At 44.8% G+C, this 24,507-nt stretch overlaps 1 protein-coding gene across 5 annotated transcripts in view; it reads left to right on the forward strand.

Moving 5' to 3' along the window:
- KCNMA1 (potassium calcium-activated channel subfamily M alpha 1) overlaps window positions 1–24,507 on the forward strand; it is a gene marked incomplete at both ends in the record, with an annotated part of 724,384 nt that overhangs the window by 578,791 nt on the left and 121,086 nt on the right. For all 5 annotated transcript variants that reach the window (XM_080822610.1, XM_080822608.1, XM_080822611.1 and 2 more), the window contains 3 exons: window positions 713–781; window positions 10,028–10,114; window positions 16,428–16,504. In XM_080822610.1, coding sequence (XP_080678736.1) covers window positions 713–781; window positions 10,028–10,114; window positions 16,428–16,504 — 233 coding nt within the window. The remainder of the gene's footprint in view (window positions 1–712; window positions 782–10,027; window positions 10,115–16,427; window positions 16,505–24,507) is intronic.

Raw genomic sequence — 24,507 nt, forward strand, 5'->3', positions numbered from 1 at the left:
GGTGAGGGGGTCTGCAGATGAGTTGCACAGAAGGCTGGATTTGATGGGGGTTTGGGGGATGGGTCAGGAGAAGAGAAAGCACTTGGGGTGTAGGGATCATCTCCATGAAGGCATGGAGGCAGGAACAAGCCAGCTTCAGAACAGGCTGGGCTGAGGGCGAGAGCCCCGGATGAGAGCCCCGGGCAGAGGAGGAAGAGGCCAGGAGTGCCGGTGCCCACAGTCATGTGCTGGGCAGTTACATGGAGGCTAAGGATTATTACCATCATTCTGAGCACACAGGGGTCTGCTCGGAACAACAATATGAGCCATTTGTACAAAAGACCGAAATGGAATCCAAATAACAGGTCCAGCTGCTCCAAATACCTCCCTCCCCCTGCAGTTAACATTTTACTACCCGACCGAGTAACTAATGAATCTGGCCCAGCATAAATCCCCAGGCACAAATCCCTGCTTGGGGTCTGTGTCTAGACATCCAGACCCGAGTGCAATTTGCACTTTGAACATTCAGCGCCTTATCACTTGCGAGAAATCAGGTTTAATGGGGAGGATGGGGAGGTGTCGCTCCCACCCCCTCCCTTTGGCACAGTGACTGTGGAATGAGGGTCCCTGGGATAATGAGTGCATCAGGCGATGGAGAGGTCGTAATCGTGTTTGTTATGTGGCTCTGGCCGTTCAGAAGCACTGACGGGGAGGTTTCTCCATCTCATTGCAGGCTGTGTTTTGTGAAGCTCAAGCTCCTAATGATAGCCATTGAGTACAAGTCCGCCAACCGAGAGAGCCGGTAAGTTTGCCACAGCCCAGCGGCCGGCTGACATGCACGAGCCGGTGAGAGTGCTCTCGGAGCGCTCTGTCCACCCGCTTCTTTCCTATGTGTTATTGATGTGCTTGGGGCCCTGATGTGACACATCTTTGATACATCTCAGGGCATGCCCAACCAGATACCATCACCTCTATCGCAGACCCCCCTGGCATCCCAAGCCCACTGGGCATTCGGAAAATGTTTCTCCAGAGGAAAGCGATGAGGCATCCAGATCTCCACCTGATCGGGCCAGCTGACCCTTTTTACCCTCTCTGCACAAAACCAGGGACAGGGCCTGTCCTCAAACCCCGTTTACTGCCATGAGCACGAAGCAGGTGGATTCTGGCCCCCTTCACAGCAGGGATGTGGCAGGGCCGTGATGGGACGCACCAGCTCTCTTGATAGCCAAATTACAAGCAGCCTATTGTGTACCATATGGGCTTTTCCCGGTGCAGCCGAAATCTAGGTGGCGGAATATCGGCTTCATGTAAATTAGCCAGGAGAGCAGGGATCACAGGCAGGAGCCCTCTTTATTTATTTATTTTGCACTTAATTATGTGCATATCAGACTGATGAGGGACTGGGTCTGGTTGAAATAGATAACAGCCCAGTCAATATATGAACTCACGGTGGAAGAAGGAAGAACCCCATTAACAGGGGACTGTGTTGATGTCTTGAAGCAGGACTGTATGCATTACGGATAAAACAGAGATGAGGTTTTTGCTTCCCCATTTTTATCAATGGGTTTGGAAGAAAGAGCTCATTGAGAAGTGCGTGGGCTTTTGTGCTCTAAGACGACCTCCGGGTTTGTTCCTAGCTATAAGTCTTCCTGTGGCTGCCCAAGTGTAGAATGCAGATCCCCTCTCACGTGTGCCTTAATGTGTTGAGTGCAAGGCAAGACTCAAAGGTGCCTGCTCTCACCATCTAAGGAGTTTTCATTATCGGGATGAATAACTCAATAAAGCCAGACTTCCAGACATACAGTCTGTGTTTCTGAAAAACAAAACAAAACAAAAACCAAACAAAACCCCAAAACACTGGATTGTAAGCAAGTCAATCCAATGTTCCCTGTTACCTTAACCACCAGATCAATTGCCCACCAAGTCAATCTGATCAAAGGCTAAGCTCTTTGGAAACTCCATATCAACCAAGAGCAAGTAGAAATGGTAGATTTGGTGGTCACGTGTTAAACATGGCCATAGCAGTTAGTAATGATGTATAGATACGGTTTTCTTCTTTGTGTTGGCAAAGTGAAGAATATTATGTGCAAGAAATTGGGAGCCAGAGTCCTGGCTCTTGGCTGTTCAACAGGTAAAGTGGGGGTTTCTGGAATTACTGCTTTCCCACATGGTGGCTGGTAGTCACCGGTGCCTGCAGAGGGGGAAACAGGTGTCCTAGGTTTTTGCAAATGACATTTTTCATGTTGCCACATCAGAAAATCTGTGTAACTCAGTCTTCTCTCTTTATCACTTCTGTGCATCTCTCAGAAAAGTGTCATGGTGTGGGTGGCGCTTAATGCTGAAGGTGCCTCTTGACCCTCCTGGTATAATTTCATGGCAGGAGTGTGTCCCCTGAACCTTGACCAGTCGTCTCCCACCTGCCACCTTTTGGTCCCAAGGAGGGAGAGGAGAAAGCCTGTTAATGGTTCAGTGTGAATCTGATGTCACTATTCTAAGAAAATTAACTAGGAGCTTTCCCTGAAGACAAAGTCTTTTCTTTGATGGGCCCTCCAATTACCTCACAAATCTGAGATGTTTTCAACAAAGCCATATTTATAGATATAGATTTTTAGCTTTTTTTTTTTCCTTTCAGAAAAGAGCAAAAAGAACTTTTTGGCTTTGTTTTTGGCTTTCTGTGTGCCGTTGCCAACGTTAACCCCCTCATGTCGCTTGGTCTCAGTGTGGAAGCACATTGGTTCTTGTGGAAAAAGGTGTGTTGGAGGGAATGTGGATCATGCCTCTGAGAAAACACCGAACTTCTCGAACACAATAGCCATGCTAAAAAGAATTGAGCTTTTGACCCTTCCTGAGATAAGAATTTTGATTTTTTTTCTTCAGTGAAGAATTCCCCATTTCCTTCCCTCTCCCACTTTCCAAGTGGCTGGGTGTTAGAATTCAGAGAACCCAGCCTCTCCTCTCCACCCCTCTGCCCCCGGCCTGTGTTCAACTCTCTCCTCTGTTGTTTTACCCCATGACGCTGTTTTTCCATGCTCTGCTGAAAAACCTTGTTTTCACATGCATCCTTCAAGTAATTTGAAACAAAGGTTTTGTTCCTTCTTTCCTTCTGGTGTCAGTCAATTTATTATCAAATTGTTTGATTTTAAATTCTTTTCTTGTCGTTTTGCAGAAGCCGAAAGCGGTATGCGCTCTTCGTTAACCTCTCTCCCAACCCCCACCCGCTATCTTCACTGCTAACCACAGGACTGACCATTTGCCGAGAATTCACGAAGATAGAGATTATATATATGTGTACACATACATATAATCTCATTCCCTTGTCTAATATACATATATATATGTGTATATATACATATATATATATTTAACCCCTCTCCAATGAAAGCACATAAAAATTGAAAGTAGCATATTGCTTTTCTCATTCAGTTTGTTGATTCTTTTGGATAACGCACTAACTTCTTTGCAGGAGACCTAAAAACGCGACAGGTACAATCCCTGTGTTCAGTCATGGCACCAGTGATGGGAACCAGTGCCATCAACGTTGAGAAGGAGAATACTCCTCTCCAGCCCCTGGTGTCTGTTTCTGTCCTGTCCTGATGTGTCTCAGTGTCCACCAGGCTCTGTGGTGCCATCTGTCTGCATACCACATCCACATTCCCAGTGACTTCCTCCTCCCCGTGTCCAGTTTCCTGTTTGTAGAGCAGGGATCGTGTCCTTTTATCCACAAAACAGAGACCAAGCTCAGCTAACACTCAACTTTTGTTTTGTCCTGATGCTTATTTTGATGATAACGTTTTGCATTATTTTCTTCCTTGGGCAGTCCTCGGTACAGACTTAGAACACTGCTCCCGGATTGCCAGATTATCACATTTGATTTAGTGAATGAGTACTGTTTATTGAGATGAACTCGTGGCTTTATTTTTTTCCCTAGTGTGTTTGGGCACATTTCTTAATGTGACGTATCTCCGCTTTCACCATGTGACGTCACCCTGTTTTGCTGCTGTTTTCTGTTGCACGAAGCATGACCAAATCCTCATCGATGGCATTTTCTTTTAACTTTTTCGGTTGATATTTCCAGTGTAGTTTTTCAATAATGTGTTCTCTAAACCAGTATTGTTGAAAACATACTATCGAGATGCCTTCGTGTTCATCTTCTCAAGAGTTGTTTCTCTCCGTGGTTGGAATCACTGTCATGTGTTCGTGTTTGTAATTGTTGTGGTGTGTTTGTGCGTATGTGTGGTGGGGATATTTGTCTGGAACTCTTTCCAAAGTCCGATTTCTTCTGTGATTTTTGGAGTAGATGCGTGACAATAGAGGTGGCTTCCTGTCAGTTTGGTATTATTGCTATGATCCAACTGCGAGAAGTTACTGCAACACTTTGCATCTTCAAAGGTCCACAGTGGTTGCACCTCTGCTGTTGGCTTTTGGCCTTTGAGTCCTTTTATCTTGTGGTGGAGGCATGTTGTGACGTAGCATGACTTGTCGTAAAGTGTACCCCAGAGTGACATGGCTTGCTCCCAGAACCAAATAGCTGCCATTTCCCCTCCCAAACGAATTGTCTCTTCCCCATCCCCTAGGGCTCCTATGTGTCAAATATATTTTTAAATGCCACTTCTAAACTCATTGTGGTGGGTTCAGGCTGAACAGTTCCTTGCCCATATCATTGGCGGGCCATGGTGGCAGACGTTTGAGTCTGACCGACTGGGAGCAATCTTTATTACGCTGTCTCTGTGTGAGCGAACTGGGCTCAAATACATTGAAGCATGGAATACACACTGTGTCTCCTACACATAGTCTCTAAGTAAAAGTGTGTGTGTCTAGTTGTGTGGGACTCCAGCAGCATATATTTGAAAGCCCAGAAAAAAATGGAAAGTTCCGGAAAGGCAATACGATTTGAGCTTCGGGGTTTCTGTAGGCTGTGCCCTCACACAGCCCATAAACCGCAGGGCAGTTGTGTTCCTGAGAGAACAATTGGCTCCAAGTCCCACCCAATAGCAATCATACATGACCGTGGGTGGTCAAAGAGGCCACTCCCCAGTGGCGTCATTCATCTGGGCACAGCATGAACTGAAGTCTTAGATGGTTCTTATTCCCTTGCTCTAGTTAATGAAGTCCCATCAGCTTGCTAGACACAGATATAATTACCATGTTATCAAGTACGGTGATATTCTCATGTAACTGATAGTTCCGTAATTGTTCAGGGAATGGTACATTACACCTACCAAAAATTGAGGCAGGGGGTGGAGGGGTGGCCAGGGAGAAATACACACCTGTCATAGTTACCCATAATGGATAAACGATTTCTTTAAAAAAATAGGGTTCAGTTGAACTATTCATCATTGGTTGTCTCCGAAAACAGCAAACAAAGTTTATGATGATTGAAGAAGGAATAAGTAGATGTTTCCTAGTTGTTATGCATAAGTGGTGGAGAAGAGGAATAAATCATTTTGCCCCGTCAAGCCCCAAGTCTCCAACCTGACTAAAGTTCAGCAAGACATACACAATAAAATGCACTGTAGCTTGAGGCCTGGAGCTCCCCTCCCTCAGGAACCCGACGGGGACATTTTTGTGTTGACTTGAGCCCTGCTAGCCAGTCCTACGTTCTGGTGTTTTCTATTTCAACTCCGAGGGGTGCCTTCAATGTTGAAATCAATTGCTCCTCTCCCCCAAGTGGCTGTTTACGCAACTGTATGTTTAGATTTTTGTACTTAGTGCATCTGGGAGATTTTTTGCTCAGTTGCCAACCCCCTAGGAAAGGTGTGGTCACTCCTTTAGTAGGCCTGACTGAGAAGAATAGCCACTCGGGCTTTGAAAGAACAGTTGTGACCACCTTTCTCCTTAGCGGAGAGGAAAAGGAACACTTTTGGAGCAGAGACCAGTGATTTATGTTTTTTATTCATTCCACAAGTAGTTGAAGAGTGCCTATTGCATACTGGGTTCTAAGCTGGCAGCTGTGAGAAACTTACTTACAAAAATAAATAAAATATGATCTTGCTTTTCACTCTTCTTTTTCAGCTACGGGTTCCCCACAGGAAGTATGTATTTGTGTCCTTATAGTGGGCGAGGAGCCAAAGGATGAATCTCGATACGAAAGTAGTCTGAGAGCCAAAGAGAAAGAGAGGGCAAGACTCCTGGGGGAAGGAGCTAGAGAAGCCCTTTGCCTCCAGCTGCCACTGAATGTTTTCTGTTGAAATTAGCAAGGTCATAGAAGAAAGAGGATAATTTATGTGTTCCTTGAAATGAGGGAGAGTCCTTCTCTGCCAAGAAGAGGTCCCTATTGGAATTCTGCTCATTGATATATGGACTTTTTCTTAAAGATTTTCTTGATTCTTTACATGATGCATTTTGAAGTTTATCTCTGATAAGCTAGTGAAAGAGACAAAATTGGAGCCAAGGACTGATTTAATGTGATGCGCAGGGAGGGAGACTTCTTACAGTCATAAGAACGAAACAAACTTAACGTTGGATATTCTTTTAAGAGATCAAAGACCTTTGGAAAGATTTACATATTCCCAGTAGGAGGTCAATAACCTATTCCGAGGGTCGTACGCACTTTGGTGGGAAAAAAATTACTTCTGTCTGGGATCCTTATCTTTTTTATATTTTCAAAAAGAGGAAGATTAACATTTTATCTAAATTTTCTAGATTTGGAATGTAGATAGAAGAATTAATGTCTACAGTGTTAGAGAGAGTAACACATTTCCTCAAAGAGTCTTTGAAACCTTGTACCCTTCCAATAGGGAGTATTTTCTGCAGTGGGCCCTGGAATCAAGGGCACATGTTTCTCTAGCCAAACCCTTAAATACATCAGTGGAATCTAGCACAGTGAACATTCTTACGTATCTGGATTTCTTTCCTGCATTATTCACAAGGTCTGGGCTCATTCTTTCAATTCCTACCCAGAAGACTGCCTTAGCCTGATCTGGATAGCTGCTAATGTGAGCCTACAGCCTCACACATGATGTGAAGAGATGATTTAAAGCCTCTTGCTCCTTGTTAAGCCCTCTCCAGAAGAGAATGAGAAGGCACCCTGGAATCACACGGGCAGTGATGTCCTTGGAGGTGCATGAGGTTTGAGGAACAGAGAGACACTCCACTCTGCAGGCAAAAGCCAGTCCAAATTAGCCCATCTCCAGATGTCGTCGAGGGATATAATGTTTTAGATACTGCAGTCAGTAAAAAGACCTTTCAAATGCCAATAGGGGGCCTCCTGGTAATTTATTGGCACCAAGGGCAAAATGGAGAGCTGAGACCGTGCAGGAGATTGTTTGCTTCTCATTTAGTTGTTTTAATAACCATGCTTACTTTTAATAGTGACCGTGCATTAAGGATCTACTACGTGGCAGACACTGAGCACACAGAATGTGCTTTCATTCTTTTAGCGACACTGTAATTGAGATTATTCACTCCATTTCACAAAGGAGAAGAGTGAGGCTGAGTGGCATCCACGTGCCCCAGGCCAGAGTCTGAACTCCTAGGCCTGACACAGGCACCTGCTCGCTTAACCAGCCCTGGCAGGGCAACACATTTGAACACAAACCTGCCTCCCATCAGTGCCCCAGATCTCTCCCCGCGACCACACTCTCTTGACTACAGCAGGCTTTCAGGCTGTAATAAATGATCTCAACCTGCTATCCCTGGAATGATAATCCCACATTCTCACTGGAAGCCGATTCTTGTTCACTGTTGATAAAGAACAGAGGAAATGAAAAGAAACTTCTCATTGATAGGAAGCTTGCTCTCACTGGCTTCCTCCCATGATACGGTGGGCTTGATCACTGGAGTGCAATTAACGAAGCACATAATGTGGAAAGGGTTCCTGTGCAAGGCTTGTTTTGCACATATATGTCACCAAGACATTGATGAGTGTCAAATTTCCCCTTTTGAATTGCATCGTTGAAATCAAGATAGGATTTTCTTTTTCACTCAGAAGATTGTTTTATGCTCTGTTATAAATACATACCAAAATGGAGCTTTTTCCAGCTTTAAGGAATTAGCTTCTTCCGACACCGTACGTACCCAGAATTTTTCATGTATGCCCTTGTACACTATTCTGGAATGTACAGTTCTTTACCCTGTAAATTCATCTCATTATGGACAGGATATTTTGATAAGGAGCCCTGTGTTCCGTTCTATGGGGCCCGCTAAAGAAAATCTGGTAATTCCATTGAAAACGAAATATGCTTTGCCTTTTTTTTGCAGTAATAATAAATAATAACAATAGCCAATATGCATTGAGCCTTCTGTGCAGTATCTTGTTCTGTCCTCTGAAGAAAGGCTGTGATTTTCATCCTCGTTGTAGGTGAGGATATTGAGTTTGAGGGAGATTTAGTAATTTTCCCAAAGCCAGACAGCTACTAAGTGGGGATGCTGGAATTTGGGTGCAATTTCTGATCGCAGAGCCAGGGCGTCCACATACTGCCTTACAGCAAAGAGGGTAAGAAAGTGTGCAAAATCCAGAATTCTGCTCCTCTACGACATCACATTTAATTGGCTTTGAAAAAGGAGTCCATCTAAGCTATATAAGCTCTGACCCCTTTCCCTTCATGATCATGAGAAGTCAGAGGGCTGTTAAACTGATGTAAAGAATTGGCAGGGGGGTAATTAGGAGGCGCCTGTCCAGTGCCGCTGCCCGTTGCAAGCTGTTGCTATTAGTGTGGTCTGCTGCTTCCTGATTTGTGAAGAATTTCATTGTAGCCTGTGGTTCTACGGCAGAACAGACCAATCATCATGGTCCCTGGCTATTATTTAGTGTTAATAACAGTGATGACACGGATCGGTTTCCTTCTGTCAGGTCTCGTTATGGGTAATAGTGGATGTTCTTGTGACCACAAACAATTATTTTGCCATAATGATCCATTCTGAGTCCTCCCGGCAGAACAAAAGTTCACCTGGGTCCTTCCTGTATTACAACAGATGCATCACTCTGTTGGCCGCAGCACTTTCCTGGAACGGTTTTGCCAGCAGTGAAAAATCACATGTTAATTACCGTCCTCCATTTTGATTGTCTTAGACAGTTGCGGACTTCCTTTAGCCTGATTCCGAACATCTATGACCTCAAAGCCGGCTTTTCAGATCAGAGATACCTCTTTTGTATTTATTGCTGCATTCAGAGTACCTAAATTCCCTGTCCATTAAGCCCAAAGCTTCTCAGTCTCTTTATAATACATTCCTGCATTCTGTTCTTGATCTGCAGAAAATTAAACTTGTTTGTTTCACCCATTTATTAGATGAGGAGACATGTATCTCTTTTTTTTTTTCAGTCCAAGCACAACTTAGTCAGCTAATCCATTCATAACACTTTGAAATAGGACCGTCTATATTTAGGTCTGAACTTCCCTGCAAAGGGAAGTTTTTTGGGGGGATGATTTGCATTTGTTTTTTAATTACAGTTTGCCCCATTCAGGATATACCAGACACACACTTTATTCAAACACTCCCATGCATTTTGGTATAAGCAGACTGGAATCATTTCCAACTGCTGGCATTTTTCTTTTTTCACTGTTTGCCCTCGGAGCCCACGTACATGTCTTTACCAACATTGTGCAGATGTGATGTTTGCTTCTGCATTGGTTACAGGTGTCGTGTACCATTCCCTGCAGTAATACATGTGTACGTGTATATTGCTGGATGCATATAGGGGTCCCATTAATGCTCTGTCATCTAATGGAAAATTGTTACAGCAATAGTTTTATTAGACCAATAACATGCAATGTTGACCATCAATAGAAGTTTCTAAAGGGCTGCGTATCAGATCAGAAGCCTACGATGGCAACCCCATTATACACCCCAGCCCTGAAACCTAGATGTGCTTTGATTTCTGCAACTGGGAGTATGCCAACCTGGGAATTGACCAGTAGAGTTTTATGATGGCATTATCCATTTAAATGTCTGGGACTGTGGACATCAAGCTCTAGACAACATCTTTGGGAAAAAACACTTGTATAGTGGGCCCCCTATACAATTAATAGTACAGTGTAGTCTTCAAGGTTTTGTTCAGAACATGACCTCACAAATGTGTCTTCTTTGTTTGTTTTTGTTCACTGAGCAGTATATTAATTAACCCTGGAAACCATCTTAAGATCCAAGAAGGCACTTTAGGATTTTTCATCGCAAGTGATGCCAAAGAAGTTAAACGGTAAGAGTTCATATTTATCTGCCTTCCTTTCTGGCCCAGCCATAGACCTCTTGATCTACCGTGATGGGCATGCTTTCAATATGTATAGGGCCCTAAACCCAAAACTTCTTAATGTGTCCATGGGTATCAGTGGTGCCCCATCTTAGGAAAAAGAGATTATGTTTTCAGATGTTTCCATGAACGCCTCTTCATGTAGTTGATTCCGCATCTTTGAATTAGAGTAATAAATAAAATTTTAGAACAAGGAGGGCCTTGTTAACTGCTCCTTCATTTTCTAAGGGAGGAAATTGAGTCCCAGAGAACTGAAGCAAGTGCTCAGAGTCATTCTGATTCTTGATGACCCACAGCAATATAACACAGGACAACTGGTCCCTTGTCTAGTCCCTTGTCTAGGCAGATTTACTCGTGTATTATCAGCTTTCTAATCTAAGTGCCAAATGCAGTCTCCAAAGGTTTGGGTTAATTTCAGATGAAATATTCAGTTAGCTATATTTCTGTTTGTGGCCTTCTAGGCGAGGAGTTGAAGTTGTCAGGTTCAATTCTTAAGCCTCTGTAGGTACAGCTCAGGATACCCTTGACCTCAGTGTTTTATGACACATTTATTAGTGTCCTTAAACCTGTTTAAGCAGCCTAACAAACACAGGGCTCTTTGGAGAACACCATGGAATAGTATTATATTTGAGTCTATCCTATGAACTCTGAAAAACTTATTAGCAGAAAATGTGGCTCTGATAGTTGGCCACTTACTTTAACAATTATGTTATAAAAAATATTTCAAATAAATGATTAATTGTGAAAGGCCTATAATTATTTATGGAAGCCTATTGTTTTCATGTAATGAGTTCCCACTCAAAGCCAGGCCTGTGCTAACTGTTCTACATTTGTTGTTGCTAGTCCTCAGAATAACCTCATAAGATGAGTCTTCTACAACCCTTGGGGCTTTGTTTTCCTCATCTGTAAGGCTGAGATAAATGATTTGTCCAAAGGTTATATAGCACATAAGCAAGTGGCAGAGCCCAGATTGGAAATGGTCTTTCCTTTTCCCCAAACCCACACTTTCTACCAAATTTAATAATACTAGCAGATTCATATGCAGAGTTTAATGTGTGCCCACCCTGCTCTAAGTACCAGCTACCATGAACTAATGTCATCCTCTCAACAACCTTGTGAGATAGGTAGCATTACTATTTTCATTTTCCTCATGAGGAGACCAAGGTGCAGATTGGTGAGCTAACTTGCCCCAAGCCCCACCGCTCATGAGAAGTAAAGCCAGGATCTGAAACCAGGAAGTCCAGTGCCAGAGCTTACCTTCTTAATGATGTGCCAAGAGGTGAGCCTGACGTGCTGAGCACAGAACCAGGATATTCGACAGCTCATGACTATTACTTTTTTCCTCTTCACCCACTCCTGCAAACTAACCATACTAGTTATAAAAGCTTTTAGGGGGAGAAAAATGCAGTGGAGAAACAAAAAAACACAGAGAAACAAAACAAAACAACAAAAAAGAAAAATTCTTTAAACCGAGCTAATGGCTTAAATTTACTTCTACAAATTGGGGAAGAATTGCCGTTATTCAGATGGAAACAGGAAGAGCTTCTTATCTAGTTCATGGATCTTGACTGTTCTTTAGGAGTACCTAGAGAACTGGGTTCACCTGAGCAGAAAGTGGGGATGAATGGGACTGAGGACCCCCCTCCAACCCTGACCAGGTCCCCTGGAATAGAAAGTTGTGCTCACATCTAGACTGCGAGACACACAGGCAGCATCTCAACAGCCTGTATGGGGGGGGGGTGTGCTGGGGAGCACAGCGGTGCTGTAGATCACGTGTACCTCCCAGATAGCAAATATAACACGAAACTCCCATTTGTGTAATTCTATTTCCTATTGCATCTCTCGCTAATGAATGTCACAAATACCAGGCAGTCCAAAAAACAAATTACCTCCTGTATTAGGGAGTGCAATATGTCTCATTTCAGTGCTTTATGGTATTCACAAATACATGCTGACACAATCAGCTACAACACCAGCCTGTAATTTTCCATAGTGTGTGATGTGTCAGAGCAAATGCTGTCAGTTAGGGGATTTCAAATAGATGAAGACTGCAGAAAACCACAGAAAGGGCCTTGGAGATTTGAATGAAACTAAACAAGTTTTGTAAAAATGGAAAAGTTGATTATGATGATACAGGATTGAGTTTGTACCCTCTCCTACAAAAAAGCAACCCAAGATGTTAATGGATTTTAGCTCACAGAAACTTTCAGAGGCACTGTTATAGGAAAAGAGGAGTGAAACCATCCATTCCAGTCTTAGAAAATTCACTTTGGGGTGAACATTCAGTCACTTGTCCCCTATTCCTTGCCCTAAATATTTTCCTTTTTAAATGAACTTGGCCCATAGTCTACGATGTAGGAAACACAAAATGGTGCCCCATTGACCGAGTTTGGCTTGCAGACAGAATTCGTTTGATTCACGATTTTAACAAATAAATGAGTTGCCAAGAGGAAGACCTCCTCATCTTTTATTTAAAAATCCCTGGTCCTGGTTTCTCCTGAAAAACTTGCAGATCTAGCATTACTAGGCAGTATTCTCACACTCGTTCATCCATCAAATGTCTGCAGGTCACTCATTTTCTAGAACACTCTGTACCAGGTGCCAGGGGAGCAGTGGTGAAACAAAGTCCTTGCTCCCAGAGGCTCATGTTCTAGGGAGGAGAGAATTGCAGTTTTGTTTATTTATGGTACATTAATCAAAGAATTAATGCAGCTGGGTCACTGATTTAGATTGTGTATAAGTGAAGACTGCTCTAAAAGGAGCCACATTTGAGCAGAAATGGGGATGATGGGAAAGAGTCCATCACAGAAAGATCAGAAGGGAAGAGGGGACAAGGTGGGGACAGTGTTGTGTGCAGGAAGCCAAGGGATGGAAAGTGTGTCTGAGGGAGTAGTGTGGGGAGATGAGGTAAGAGAGAAAGGCAGGGCTGGCTCCCATAGGACTTGATGCAGGGGTTGGGTTGTTATAAAATGGAGTCATTGATGGTTTTAAGCTGGGTGTGATGTAGCCTGATTTACATTATTGAAAGGTCTTTCCCGTTTATTCTAAAGAATGGGATGTGGTGCCACAGGGGAGGGGGCCCAGAGACAAGGAGACTACATTGTATAACTGAGGGGGAATAACGTGGGCTAGGCGAGTGAGTGGAGGTGAAGAGAAGGGAGACTGAGTCATAATATATTTTACTAGAGAGTCTGTAGGGCCCCTGGTGGATTGCATATAAGAAGGAAGGGGGAAAAGAGGAATCAAGAATGGAGCCTAGATTTGGAGCTTCTGCAATTGGGTGGATGTTGGCTCCTCACCTTACCAAGATGGGGAAAGCTAGAAAAGGAGCAAGTTTGGGGTATAGGAAATTAAGAATCCTATTTGGCTATGTTAAGTAGGTGATATGTAACTAAACATAAACATAGACATGTCATCAAGGCAGTTAGATCTAAGATTCTGGAGTTTGGGGGGAAAGATGAAGGCTGGAGGTGTCAGTTTGGGTGCTGTAGCAGGGAGGGTCCTAGCCAGAAGCAGAGGACACACCTAAATAAAAAAAGAGAGGAGTTTTGTGCAGGGACCATATAAAGTTGTGGGCAGAGAGTTAAGGAGAACAAACAAGGAATGGCAAAGCACCCCAGAGCTACAACAGAGGGGAGCCATTCTCAGCCCTGAATGTACGAGTCAAGGGGAAAGAGAGCTATCAGAGCCTGGAGAGAGAGACAAGTTGTAGTGTAGGAAAAGCTGCTTGGCAGGAGCTGAGCCCTCTCTAGAGTGGAGATGGGACTACCACCAACTCATGATTCGGCAGGGAGGAACTCTCCCTTCCCATTCTCCAGTCTCCTGCTGGCTCTTCCCATTGGCCGAACAGAACAGGACACCAGAGGACAAGGAGACCCTAAACACTGGCTTTCCGGGGTATGAATTTGGTCTTCTCTATGATGTGTGTGTCAAGGTCATCAGCTGAGGGCCACTTGGCGAAGGGGTGCAGTAGGAGAGGAAGTGGGGAGGAGAGAGGGTTGAGGTGGAAGGAGGGGATATGCAGGAGGCCTGGGGTGTGTGAAAAGTCCTCCGGAATCCATGGCCATGGATTATAAGTAAGATCAGTCAGCACAGTTGTGTTTCCTTTCCTGACCGCTTGGCTGCTCAGGTTCAGGTGTGCAGTAAGGTGAGGGCTTTGCCAGATGAGTATGAGAGAGACAGAAGTGAGTGGGGAAGAACGTGGTGCTTGCAAAGAAGTACCACCTGGCAAAACTCAACTGGAGCTTAGGTACTGTGCTCCCTCCGGGTAGGGATGTGTCTCCAGGACTGTGAACAAGAGACACTCCCCACCCCCACTCCCTGGCCCCATCTCACTCTTTAACTTTACCTTATTTTCAGAATCTAGCTTTAATTCATGAACTAATAATCTATGTGATCTTCTCAACAGTCTAGTCAGAATTATCACGGTTTCATCATCTATTAGAAATGTCTTTAAGACCTTGAACTCTGGGACTAGGCTGTCTGGACTTGAATCCTGGCTCTGCATGACCTTGGGCAAGTCATGTAATCTCTCTGTGCTTTAGTTTCCTTGTCTGGAAGACAGAGATAATAATCATTACTCCTTCAAAGTGTTGTTTGAAGATCAAATTCATTAATACTTATAAAATGCTTAGAATAGCACCTGGCCTAGTCTGTGTTCTATAAATGTTCCCTGTTACTGTTGTCATTATTATTATATGGAGGAACATCAGGTGGGGGAGAAAATGGCAGAAACAAAATGGCTTCCTCCTTCCCTGTCCTTCCCCTTTCTTAGCCACATGGCCACTCAGGGCAAACAATCAGCTGCCTTTTTCCTTCCTTTCTTCCTTCCTCCCTCCCTCCCTCCCTCCGTTCGTCCCTCCCTCCTTCTCTCCCTCTTCCTTCCTTCCTTCCTTCCTTCCTTCCTTCCTTTCTTTCTTCTTTCTCAACATGGATGAACACTGGCATTTAAAGAAACAGTAAATGAGCTGCTAATGCATGAAGAACTTTGGGCTTGGATTTAGAAGTCCTGGGGCCAGCCGAGCCCAGCATAGGATGACTTTGGGCAGGTTGTGACAACCTCCTCAATTTACAGATGGGGACACGGAGTCCTGGGGACCTCCAAGGTCTCTTCCAGATCCCAAAGTCTTAACATTGGTTTGCGCCTCGTGCCAATCATGTGCAAGTTCTGTGAAAACATAAAAAGGAAACTAGGAATAGAATGGTCAAGAATTTTGTCTCTTTTTTATAGTCTTGGTCAAGGGAAGACCATGTTTATCCCTGGCATTCAGTTTCACGTTGAGAATGGTGAAGCCAAGGACTTTGTTGGTCCCCGTATCCAGAGCTTGTGAGGTTGTTCCAGTGAAATCTTATGCCAGTAATCCCCTGTCCTGAAAAGATCTAGGCCTTCAGCACTGTTCTTCTGGGTCCTTTGCATTCTGTGCTCGAATGATCTTATTTTGTCTCATCCAGAGTATCTTTGACACAGCCAGTGTGATTGGTAATCACACCTTGACACTTAAGTCAGTCAAGGGGATTTTCTTATTGGTTCCTTTCGTTGGGTACCCAACCCTAGAGTGCCCTCTGTCCACCCCATTGCGATGCTCAGCTGAGCTGTGCTTTACCATGAGAAGAAAATCTCCATTTATTACATGCTCTCGGGGCCGGAGAGTATGGGAGTTGGTTCTTCCACTATGGGAGCAAATGTGGGCTATGAAATGCCAGAAGAAATTTGACAGAGGACACCTTTGACTCACAGCTTTTGTCTTTGCCTGTCCACCTGTGTCCTTAACCTCTCTCATTTTGAAAAGAAACGTGTTTTCAGAGTGATAAGGCTTAAGTTTTTATTTGATGGCAGAACTCTCCTTACGGCCCCTTCTATAAATACCTGACCAGACATCGAGGGTGTCGGAGATGGATTCAACTTCCCCACCAAGGGCCTGGGGCTGGCTGCCCGCATGTTCTCATGAGCAGCACTGGATACTGTGCTCAACAATGAAAGACGAGCAGACCCAGGGTGTCCCATCAGCAGCCGATTCCCCAGTTCCTTTTCAAAGGAAAGTTTATTAAAAGAAGCACTAACTCAAATTGCAGAATCCTGTGTTTGAAATAAAAGGTCTTGCAACAAACATTTCCGTCTGTAAACGTCTAAACCTTTCAAAAGATGAAAGGAAATTAGTGCCGGCGTGTTTCATTAATTTGGCACCACGATGGAGGAAATGTGGTGCTTGTTTCATTCGGGCGGATTATGAAATGTGTCAGTTTTTCCATTCTCTTTCTCCAGGGCATTTTTTTACTGCAAGGCCTGTCACGATGACATCACAGATCCCAAAAGAATAAAAAAATGTGGCTGCAAACGGCGTAAGTAGTGTTTCTTTCCCCCTCCCCCCTTCCCTTTCCCCAAATTTGTTTCCCTTCTCCTTTTCCTATTAAAGAAACACTAAACATCAAGAGGTTTCTTGAATATGTTTATGTTTCACCCAGCAGTTTAAAGAGACATGAAAAAATGCTTGTCCTTGCTTTATTAGAGCAGAGGATGGAAAATCACCACCATCAATACCTTTGAGTGAACTTGGTGCCTAATCCCCACCTCTGAACCCTGGAGGGAGGCCCAGGTGGTTGTGTTCACTTGAATGTGGTCAGCGCGGTGTATGAAAAGGAGGGCAGCTAAGACCATGGAGAAGGAAGTATTTTTACATAGTGATTTCCAGTGGACGTGGGACCACCGAGTGTGAAGATGGCTGCTCTAGGGCTGAAAGGGAAACTGAGTCCGAGGACACTGTCTCCCGAATGGGAGCTGACTCTTTTTCCACTGGGACTGCTGTAAGGTTTGATACCAAGATCCAGAATTTTCCATTGTAGTATCCTCAGACTGGCCCAGGAAGAGAACTTGGGCATCACCAATCAGCTTTATTTGCCATTGCTCCAGTAACCAACCTCACACACCGTTGCTCCTTGGGGTAGACTAGATTGGGCTCAGTAGCTTCTGGCATATCCCATCTCAGATCTCTTCCAAAGCAGCTTGTCAATGGGACCTCTTGAGAAAGATATGGTAAGTCAGGAATGTTGGATCATGAGCTCCCGAGAAACCAGGACTTAAAGTGGGTGTGCCTCGAGAAGGCCATGCCTCTTGAGGTCATTATGTTGTATTGCCTAATAGAAATTGTTCACGACCCTAAAGAAAACAATAATAACGATGCCTTCCTTCCTACGGTGATTTAGTGTTTTCAGAGCGCCTTATTTATGATCATTATTTTCTTTGATCCTCACCCTAACTCTGGGTAATTGTCAGGGGATGTCATTAATTCCATTTTACAAAAAGAGGAAACTAAGTCTCCAAGTTTAGTGGGAGGATGAGATTGCTGAGAGTCATACAAACCCAACACACAGGGGTTCAGTCTCACCCAAAAGGCCTTTCCATGCTGTGCACTCAGTGTTCTGATGATTTTTGCAAGAGAGAAGGGCAAGGCAATGACTTTGGGTCTGAAGAGTAGAAACACAGTTATGAAAGATCGGCCCATAAAGCACTTTTTCACAAGCAGAAACCAGATAGAAGAGCACTATTCCTGAGATATGCCAGCCAAAGTTAGGGCTTTTTTCAATGCATTCCTAAAGGGGTCACAGTAATGAAAAACCAGTAAGATATAAATATCGCTCTGGTGCAGCACAAAGACACTCGATCTCTTAGGCAAATACCCATGGGAGCGCTCTTGGTCCAGAAGAGTTTCTGTAGAAATCCTCCGAGGCTGGTTCCCAAGTTTGGGGCAGCTTAGGCCCGTTATTTTGCTTTCTCCACTGACTCAACACACATGGCCCCATTTCCCCCAGCTCTGACACCTTACTAAGATGAGTATTTATCAAGGTCTCAGTCAAAGACTGAGACGCTAAGTTCTTGAGGTCTAAGAATTCTCTGATTCTAACAACCTAAGGGGAGCATCTAAGCGTGTGTAAGGCCCAGAACAAATCCATTCTACTTCCGATCCCCTAAACTCATTGACGCCAAAGGTCCTCCTCACCAGGACGTCCATCCCAGCCCTGCTTGGTTGGCCATGCACACAGAAACACAGCTCAGATAACCAGGCATCCCCCAGATCATTTAAATCAGAGGAACACAGTATCCCAAGGTGAAAGTCAATGAGAGTAACAAATACAGAAGAAGGGTCAACTCCTTTGTAAGGAAACTCTCATAGTGGAAGGGGTTGGGAAATGCAGGAGAGTGTCGGGGCCAATTATCCATGACCAGATATGTGCCACAGAACCTGGTCCCATGGAGTACCACTGAAATTCACTTGTTGACTAGCCATCCACATATTTCTGAGTGCTTTCTTTGTGCCAAGTGGATTCTTGGTGCCAGGGATGGACGGGTGAACCAGAGAACATCAGTGTTCTTCTGAAGTCTTCACTTTAGTGAATGGAGACAAACAGTGATCATACAAACCATTAAATGCAGATAGAGTCAAATGCCATGAAGAGAGAGGAGACTGAGGGTATGGGGAAATTGTCAGAATGTTGCTTTAGCCAGAAAGGTCTAGAAGGCCTCCCTTAGAAGGTGACATTGAAGCTGAGACCTTGTCGGGTTGGTAGCAAGGGCAAAGGTCAAGAGGCAGGAAAAAGTTGAAGTGTTGGAAGGAAGGAGGGAAAGAGGGAAGGAAGGAAGGCCAGGGGGACTGGGAATGGGGAAGGAGTGGAATGAGATGAGGTCAGAGAGGAAGGCAGAGGCTATGATGAGAAACCTTGGGTTTTAGTCCTATAATTGATAGAGCCACTGGGAGATTTGAGCAAGGACACAACATCATCAATTCCCGTATTAGATGACCTCCATGGTGACGGGGCAGAGAACAGACTCTAGAAAGGCAAGGGTAGAAGGTGGAACGATGGGGAGAAAATGTCTCTGATACTGGATGTTCCCCACTAGGCACTGCAATGGAACTCAGCAGAAAGCTTTTAGGTCCCTAGAAATGAGGATTTGGCTTCTAGAATATTTTTGCACCCTGGTTCCAGGCAAGCAAACAGCAGTTGACTTTAACTTCATCCTGGAGGGAGAGGCACACGATTGTTTGAAATAATCATATTCTCTTCATTCCCCTTAGAGCTGGTTCAGCTGGTGAAGTGTGTGCTCTCTCCCCATGCGTGGCGTGGATTGTCATGGAAGGACCGCCTCCCAAAGCGGAGCCTGCATGACAGGGGTCTTGCCCCTGGCTCTCTGTACCCCCTTCCCTCTTGGGCTCCTCATCTCACAGAGGCCTCTAGCTGTGAGGTTAATGTTTGATGACAATCAAAATTGTCCAAATATTGTTCTTCCTAATTAAAAGGCCATGGTAGCCTGTGTTCCAGAGGGCAGGATGCAGATGTGTATGTGTAAGGGGTGGTCAGAATAAAGTGAATAATTAAACATGAACCTCCCCATGCATACCAGGCAAGTCAGGAAATTGGGGAAGATAGCTTTTTGTGGCAAAGAAACTTTCGTTAGAAGGAGCTAGAACTGTGAATGATGCATTGGCGGGGGAGGAGGGAAAGTTCCTGTGCCTTTGATTGCACACTGCCCGGTGCCGTAGGTTGGAGAGGGCAGCTGACCCACACAGTCATTGGTCCAAACCTATTAGGCCAGGTGTTAATAATTCACCCTAGAACGATCCACCTCCATGAGGTCAGAGCTGGTGACAGTCATTGTTCTTTACCCACAACTTCCTAACCCTCCCCTCCCAACACAGCTCTTCCCCCTTCCAACCCCACCCCCACCTCCCCATTCGCCTTGAACATTTCATGCCATACTATCTGGAGAAATACTGAGTGTGGACGTTCCATTTCTGGAAACTCTGTGGTAGTATAGTTTAACTTTTGCATTTCTTTCCATTTCTTCATAGCATTCCATCAAGGAAGAGAGTCAAATTCAGCTGTCTGGCCAAGGAGCAAGTTCTCAGAATCTACTATTTACCCATTTTCTTCTTCTGTATAACAAACCTGGTCTAATGATTTACATTTTTTCCCCCAGCCTGTAAAAGTTTGCCAAAGGGTGGACTCCCAGGGGACAAGTCATGTCTGAATTGATGTGTTTGAAGGAATTTTCTTGAACTTCTAATCATTGACATATTTTTGATTTATTTTTTTTTCTCTTTGCTGCCTTGGAATACGGCCCCTACTCTATTTTAACTGCACACTGGTAGTGATATATTGTGAGTAAAACGGGTTCCCAGTAGCCCGGAGTCCAGTTCCCCCTGTCTTTCTCTAGAAGAGATACTTCTTTTATTTTCTGTACAGTTTCAGTTTCTTTTTTTCTTTTGGTATTTATGTTGCATGTAGCAGTGACATCATGCCCCAACTCCCTCATCCAACATGGTCTGCAGAGGAGCCTGGAGCTAGAGACCCCCCCAGAGCAGGGACCCCCTCCCCACACCTCCGTTCATCTTCCCATCCCCCAGCCTCTTGCCAGCTTCTGGCGCTGTCTTATTTTTCCATTTGAAAATAAGACCTTGACCACAGTGTTTCTCTTGAAGGCCTTATCTCGGGACCTTTAGGGGACGCTGAGTAGGCTGAGGTAATTACCACTCTAGCTGTAGATGCCTCGTCAACTGGGGGTCATTGTCATGCTTGCCTTTGATAAATCAGACCTGGTCTCTGCTACCGAGCTTGAATTCGTATCCTGAAGGAAACACATATGCTACATATATATTCCCGTGTTGTGATATATATATGATACGTACCAGTACTTTATATGTAAAAATGAAAATTTTTATATGTAAGCATAGAGATATTTTATAGAGAGAGCGATGTATTTAATACAATATTCATACCTCTCTATGTGAGAAAGTGCTTGCTAGAGAGTTAATTGGATACCAGACTTTGGGATTGTCAGTATCTTAAGCCCCCTTACTGGACACAAATATTTCCACAGTGGTAATTATTTCCTGCAGTCTATGAAGTTCCCTTGCTTTTAAAATATATTTCCCCTTCCAATCGGTACCCACTAGGACATACCCAGTTCTGCTATGGTGTTAGTCAGGCTTCTTGGAAGTTCCATTTACTGGTTTCAGGTGGAAAAATTGGCTCAAGGACAATGTTCCATTTCATTAGTGAGCTAGGTAGAAGTCGGAACAAGTGAATGTAAGTCTCTGAGCCCCTAACGTACTCACAGAGTAGGGCCCCTCTCACCCGACAAGATGTGACCATTTCAGAGCCAGTGTTTCTGTGGGTGACTCCGAGCAGTGCTGCCCTTGGTGGCACCAGCAGTGAGCATCGTCGGGTCTGTACTCACGTCCGTGAGACTCCACTGAACATGACACCCAGCCTGCAGATCAGTTCAGTCCAGCGGTCCTGGCATCTGGAGATAACTCAGCACTCAGAACTCTGATTGCCTTTGCACTGTGCGAGGGGGTCATCTGGTTCTGGCTAGTCTTCCGAGTTTGAGGCTCTAGAATGCTTAGTGTACAGACAAAAGAAACCAATGACGCCTTCAGTCTGTCACACACCGCCACCAAAATGGACTCTGTGGCTCCCTTTATCTGCAGAACACCTGGAAGGATGGCTCGAGGGCTTGTACCGCTCTCCTACCTGCTGAGGTGCCTACTCTACCTCGTGATCCTTCGGCATCAGACGGAAAAGGGATGTCAATCGCCGAACAACTCTGGTGCCAAATGCCTCAGCCTTGCACAGCCACGGCGTGCTGTGGAGGGCGGGATCGACGAGTTCTGTGTACTTCGTGCCACTGACATTAACTCGCTTTCTCTTCCCCCCTCTTTCTGTTCTTGGAAAACCACCCGGAAGATCTTTCTTCTCCCTGCAGAAGCTAATAGGAGGAATTTTGCTAAGTGAAGACATCGTTCTTCATTTACAGGACTGGAAAGAACGCTCGCCGATTCCCAGCCTCACATCCAACGAATGCGTCACCCCTCTGCCTCGGTGGACATTTTCATTCCGTGGATGCTTCTAGTTCTAGTTTTAGTTGCTGCTGAGTGTGTGAAGAGCAGCTTCAGGGTTCAGGCTTGGAATTCGTCCTTCCTCCACTGGGATTGATTTTAAACATGTCATTGTGATCTAAGAGGTACCTGTGAACTGAAGGCAGGTATTTTTTTTCCTCCACGCTAGTCTTCCTTTGAATTTGCTCCATTCAAACCTAGAAAACTTTCTCCAGCAGTTGGAAAACTCCCCCTGAGCCTCTCAGTCCAGCGCTGCTTTCCCTGCCCCTTCCAGCCCACCCTGGAAATTAAGATTCTGCCGTTGGAAATTGGTTGGCAATTTGGTTGCTGATGCGGGAGGCAGATGGTGCTGAGCACAGGATGGAGTCCAACTCCCTCTTCGTTCCAGGCTTGGCTCAGAAGGGCTAACCGGCAGAGATCCCAAGCGTGACAGCTCATTGTCCGTTGATGCAAGGAAGCAGCAGTAACCGAGCCACATCTCCACCAGCCACTTCTCTACAGGTTTCTTTTCTCGTGATCATGACCCTCGAAAACACAGGAAAAGTGGTCTGAGAGTAGGTCTGAGAAATCCCCCATTTTTAAACACTTAGGGGTAAACAGATAGCCTTGATGATGTCCATTAGGGCAACACTCTCATTTTTTATCTCTACAAATAGCACTAGGAAGTCATAATGGAAATATTGGAGGAATAGCCACTCCATTTTGGTGAAGGAAAGCACATAAAAGCTTTTTCTCAAATTGTAAAAGGGCCGAGACAAAGTTCTTCGGAGGAAGGTGAGACCCAGGGTCTCATTCTTGGCAACCACATAACCTCTTGGAGTCGGTGGCGCCGGTCCAAGAACAAGAACCTTGTGGTGTGGGCCAAAGAGAAAACGAAGTCCCCAGAGGCTTATATTTCTGCCTTCCCTCAGTAAGTTGGCCTATGGGACCGATTAATTAGGCATAAAGTTCCAAAAGCCCTAAGACGGAATGACAAGTAGCTACAGTATTCACGCCTACCAGAGACACGCTCTTGTCTGTTTCCTGTCTCAGAAAGCTGCAGCAGGGCTTCGAGGAGACCCAGCCAGCTGCTGCTGAAGTGGTCCCCGTCTACCGGCCGTGGCGACAGAGCCAATGTGTTTGCAAGTCGGCACTCTTGAACCAACTCCTAGAATTCACTGCTTTGTCCCCACTGCCCCCTAACATCCGCTGTGAATGTCCAGAACGACTGGACTGAAATGACACTGCAAAGATGTGAATTCTTTTGGGCACACAGGGTCCCCTTCCTGCTCCCTTGCAGAGAAAGGCCAGCTAGTTCAGTCCGTTGGCTAGCTGCTCTTCCATACGGGTCCACTAGATGTCCTCCTAGATCTACTTTGCATCTACATTTGCGTTGAAATCCTGGGGAAAATTCCCTTTTCCGAGGCTTGGGATTTGGGAAGAGAGCGTTGGGTGGCTGTGTGAAAAAGAAAATCAGCAAACACCAAAGGTGAGAGGGCACTTTATGTGTCCAGGGAGTAGATTAAGAAATTTAGCTCTGGTTTAAATAAATACTGAAACTTTCAAAGTTGCTCTTTGAAACCTAACCTCGGGAGTTTTAAGTGGCACTCTGATATCTGAAATTAACCTTCTAACCTACATCAGCTCTAGCAAACGAAACAGTCACGGGGAAATGGAAATAAAACACCAGCGGTTCTGAATATCCGTGATTCGCTAAAACAAAACAGGAGGATTAGGAAGCCAGAGAGAGTTGAAGGGGACAAGGGGTGGTGTCTTTTAAGTCAGGAGAGCCACGACTTAATTTTGATAAAATTTTATTTTACAACTTGAGAGTGTAATTTTACACACAGTGTCCACATCCTCTGGAACAGCTACTACCACGCAGGCAAATCCCCAAACGTGTTTAGTTCAAGCGCTTGTTCACGACTCATTTAATGGCCCAGAGGAGGGCTCTTCCTGGCTGGGATGCACATCCGTCAAGCCTGATGAATCACTGCACCAGAAGGGAGGTCAGATGGGCCTTACCTGTTAAGAGGGTGGGCCCCAAAGTATATAGGTGAAGACATCTTGGGGGTGGGGCTGTCGATGAAAATGGACTATTCCAGAAGGAGAGAGAGAGAGAGCCACCCTCCCAGTCTGTGCGACCTTGGTCTAGACATTGTAATTCACAAAGATTTGTCAACATGTGGGGCTCAATCATTTTTTAACTGTTTCTGTCTTGTCTTTGAGCCTCTCATTGGTCATTCTTGCTGGTTTTTTTTGTGGTGGTGCTTGTTTGTCTTTTGAGATTTCTATTTTGTATTTGGTGTGAGTGTAAAAATGATCACTGGGGAGGAATGACGAGTAATAGCATGTTTGCTTTTTTATGCATATGCTGCTTTGGAATGTGACTGCTTATAATTAACATTTAATCTTCTTATAGCAAATGGTTTTTTGCTGCTTCGATTACCAGTTTCAGCCTGTTCCTGCATG

Source organism: Martes martes (assembly GCF_963455335.1).
Source record: "Martes martes genome assembly, chromosome: 14".
Taxonomy (NCBI): domain Eukaryota; kingdom Metazoa; phylum Chordata; class Mammalia; order Carnivora; family Mustelidae; genus Martes; species Martes martes.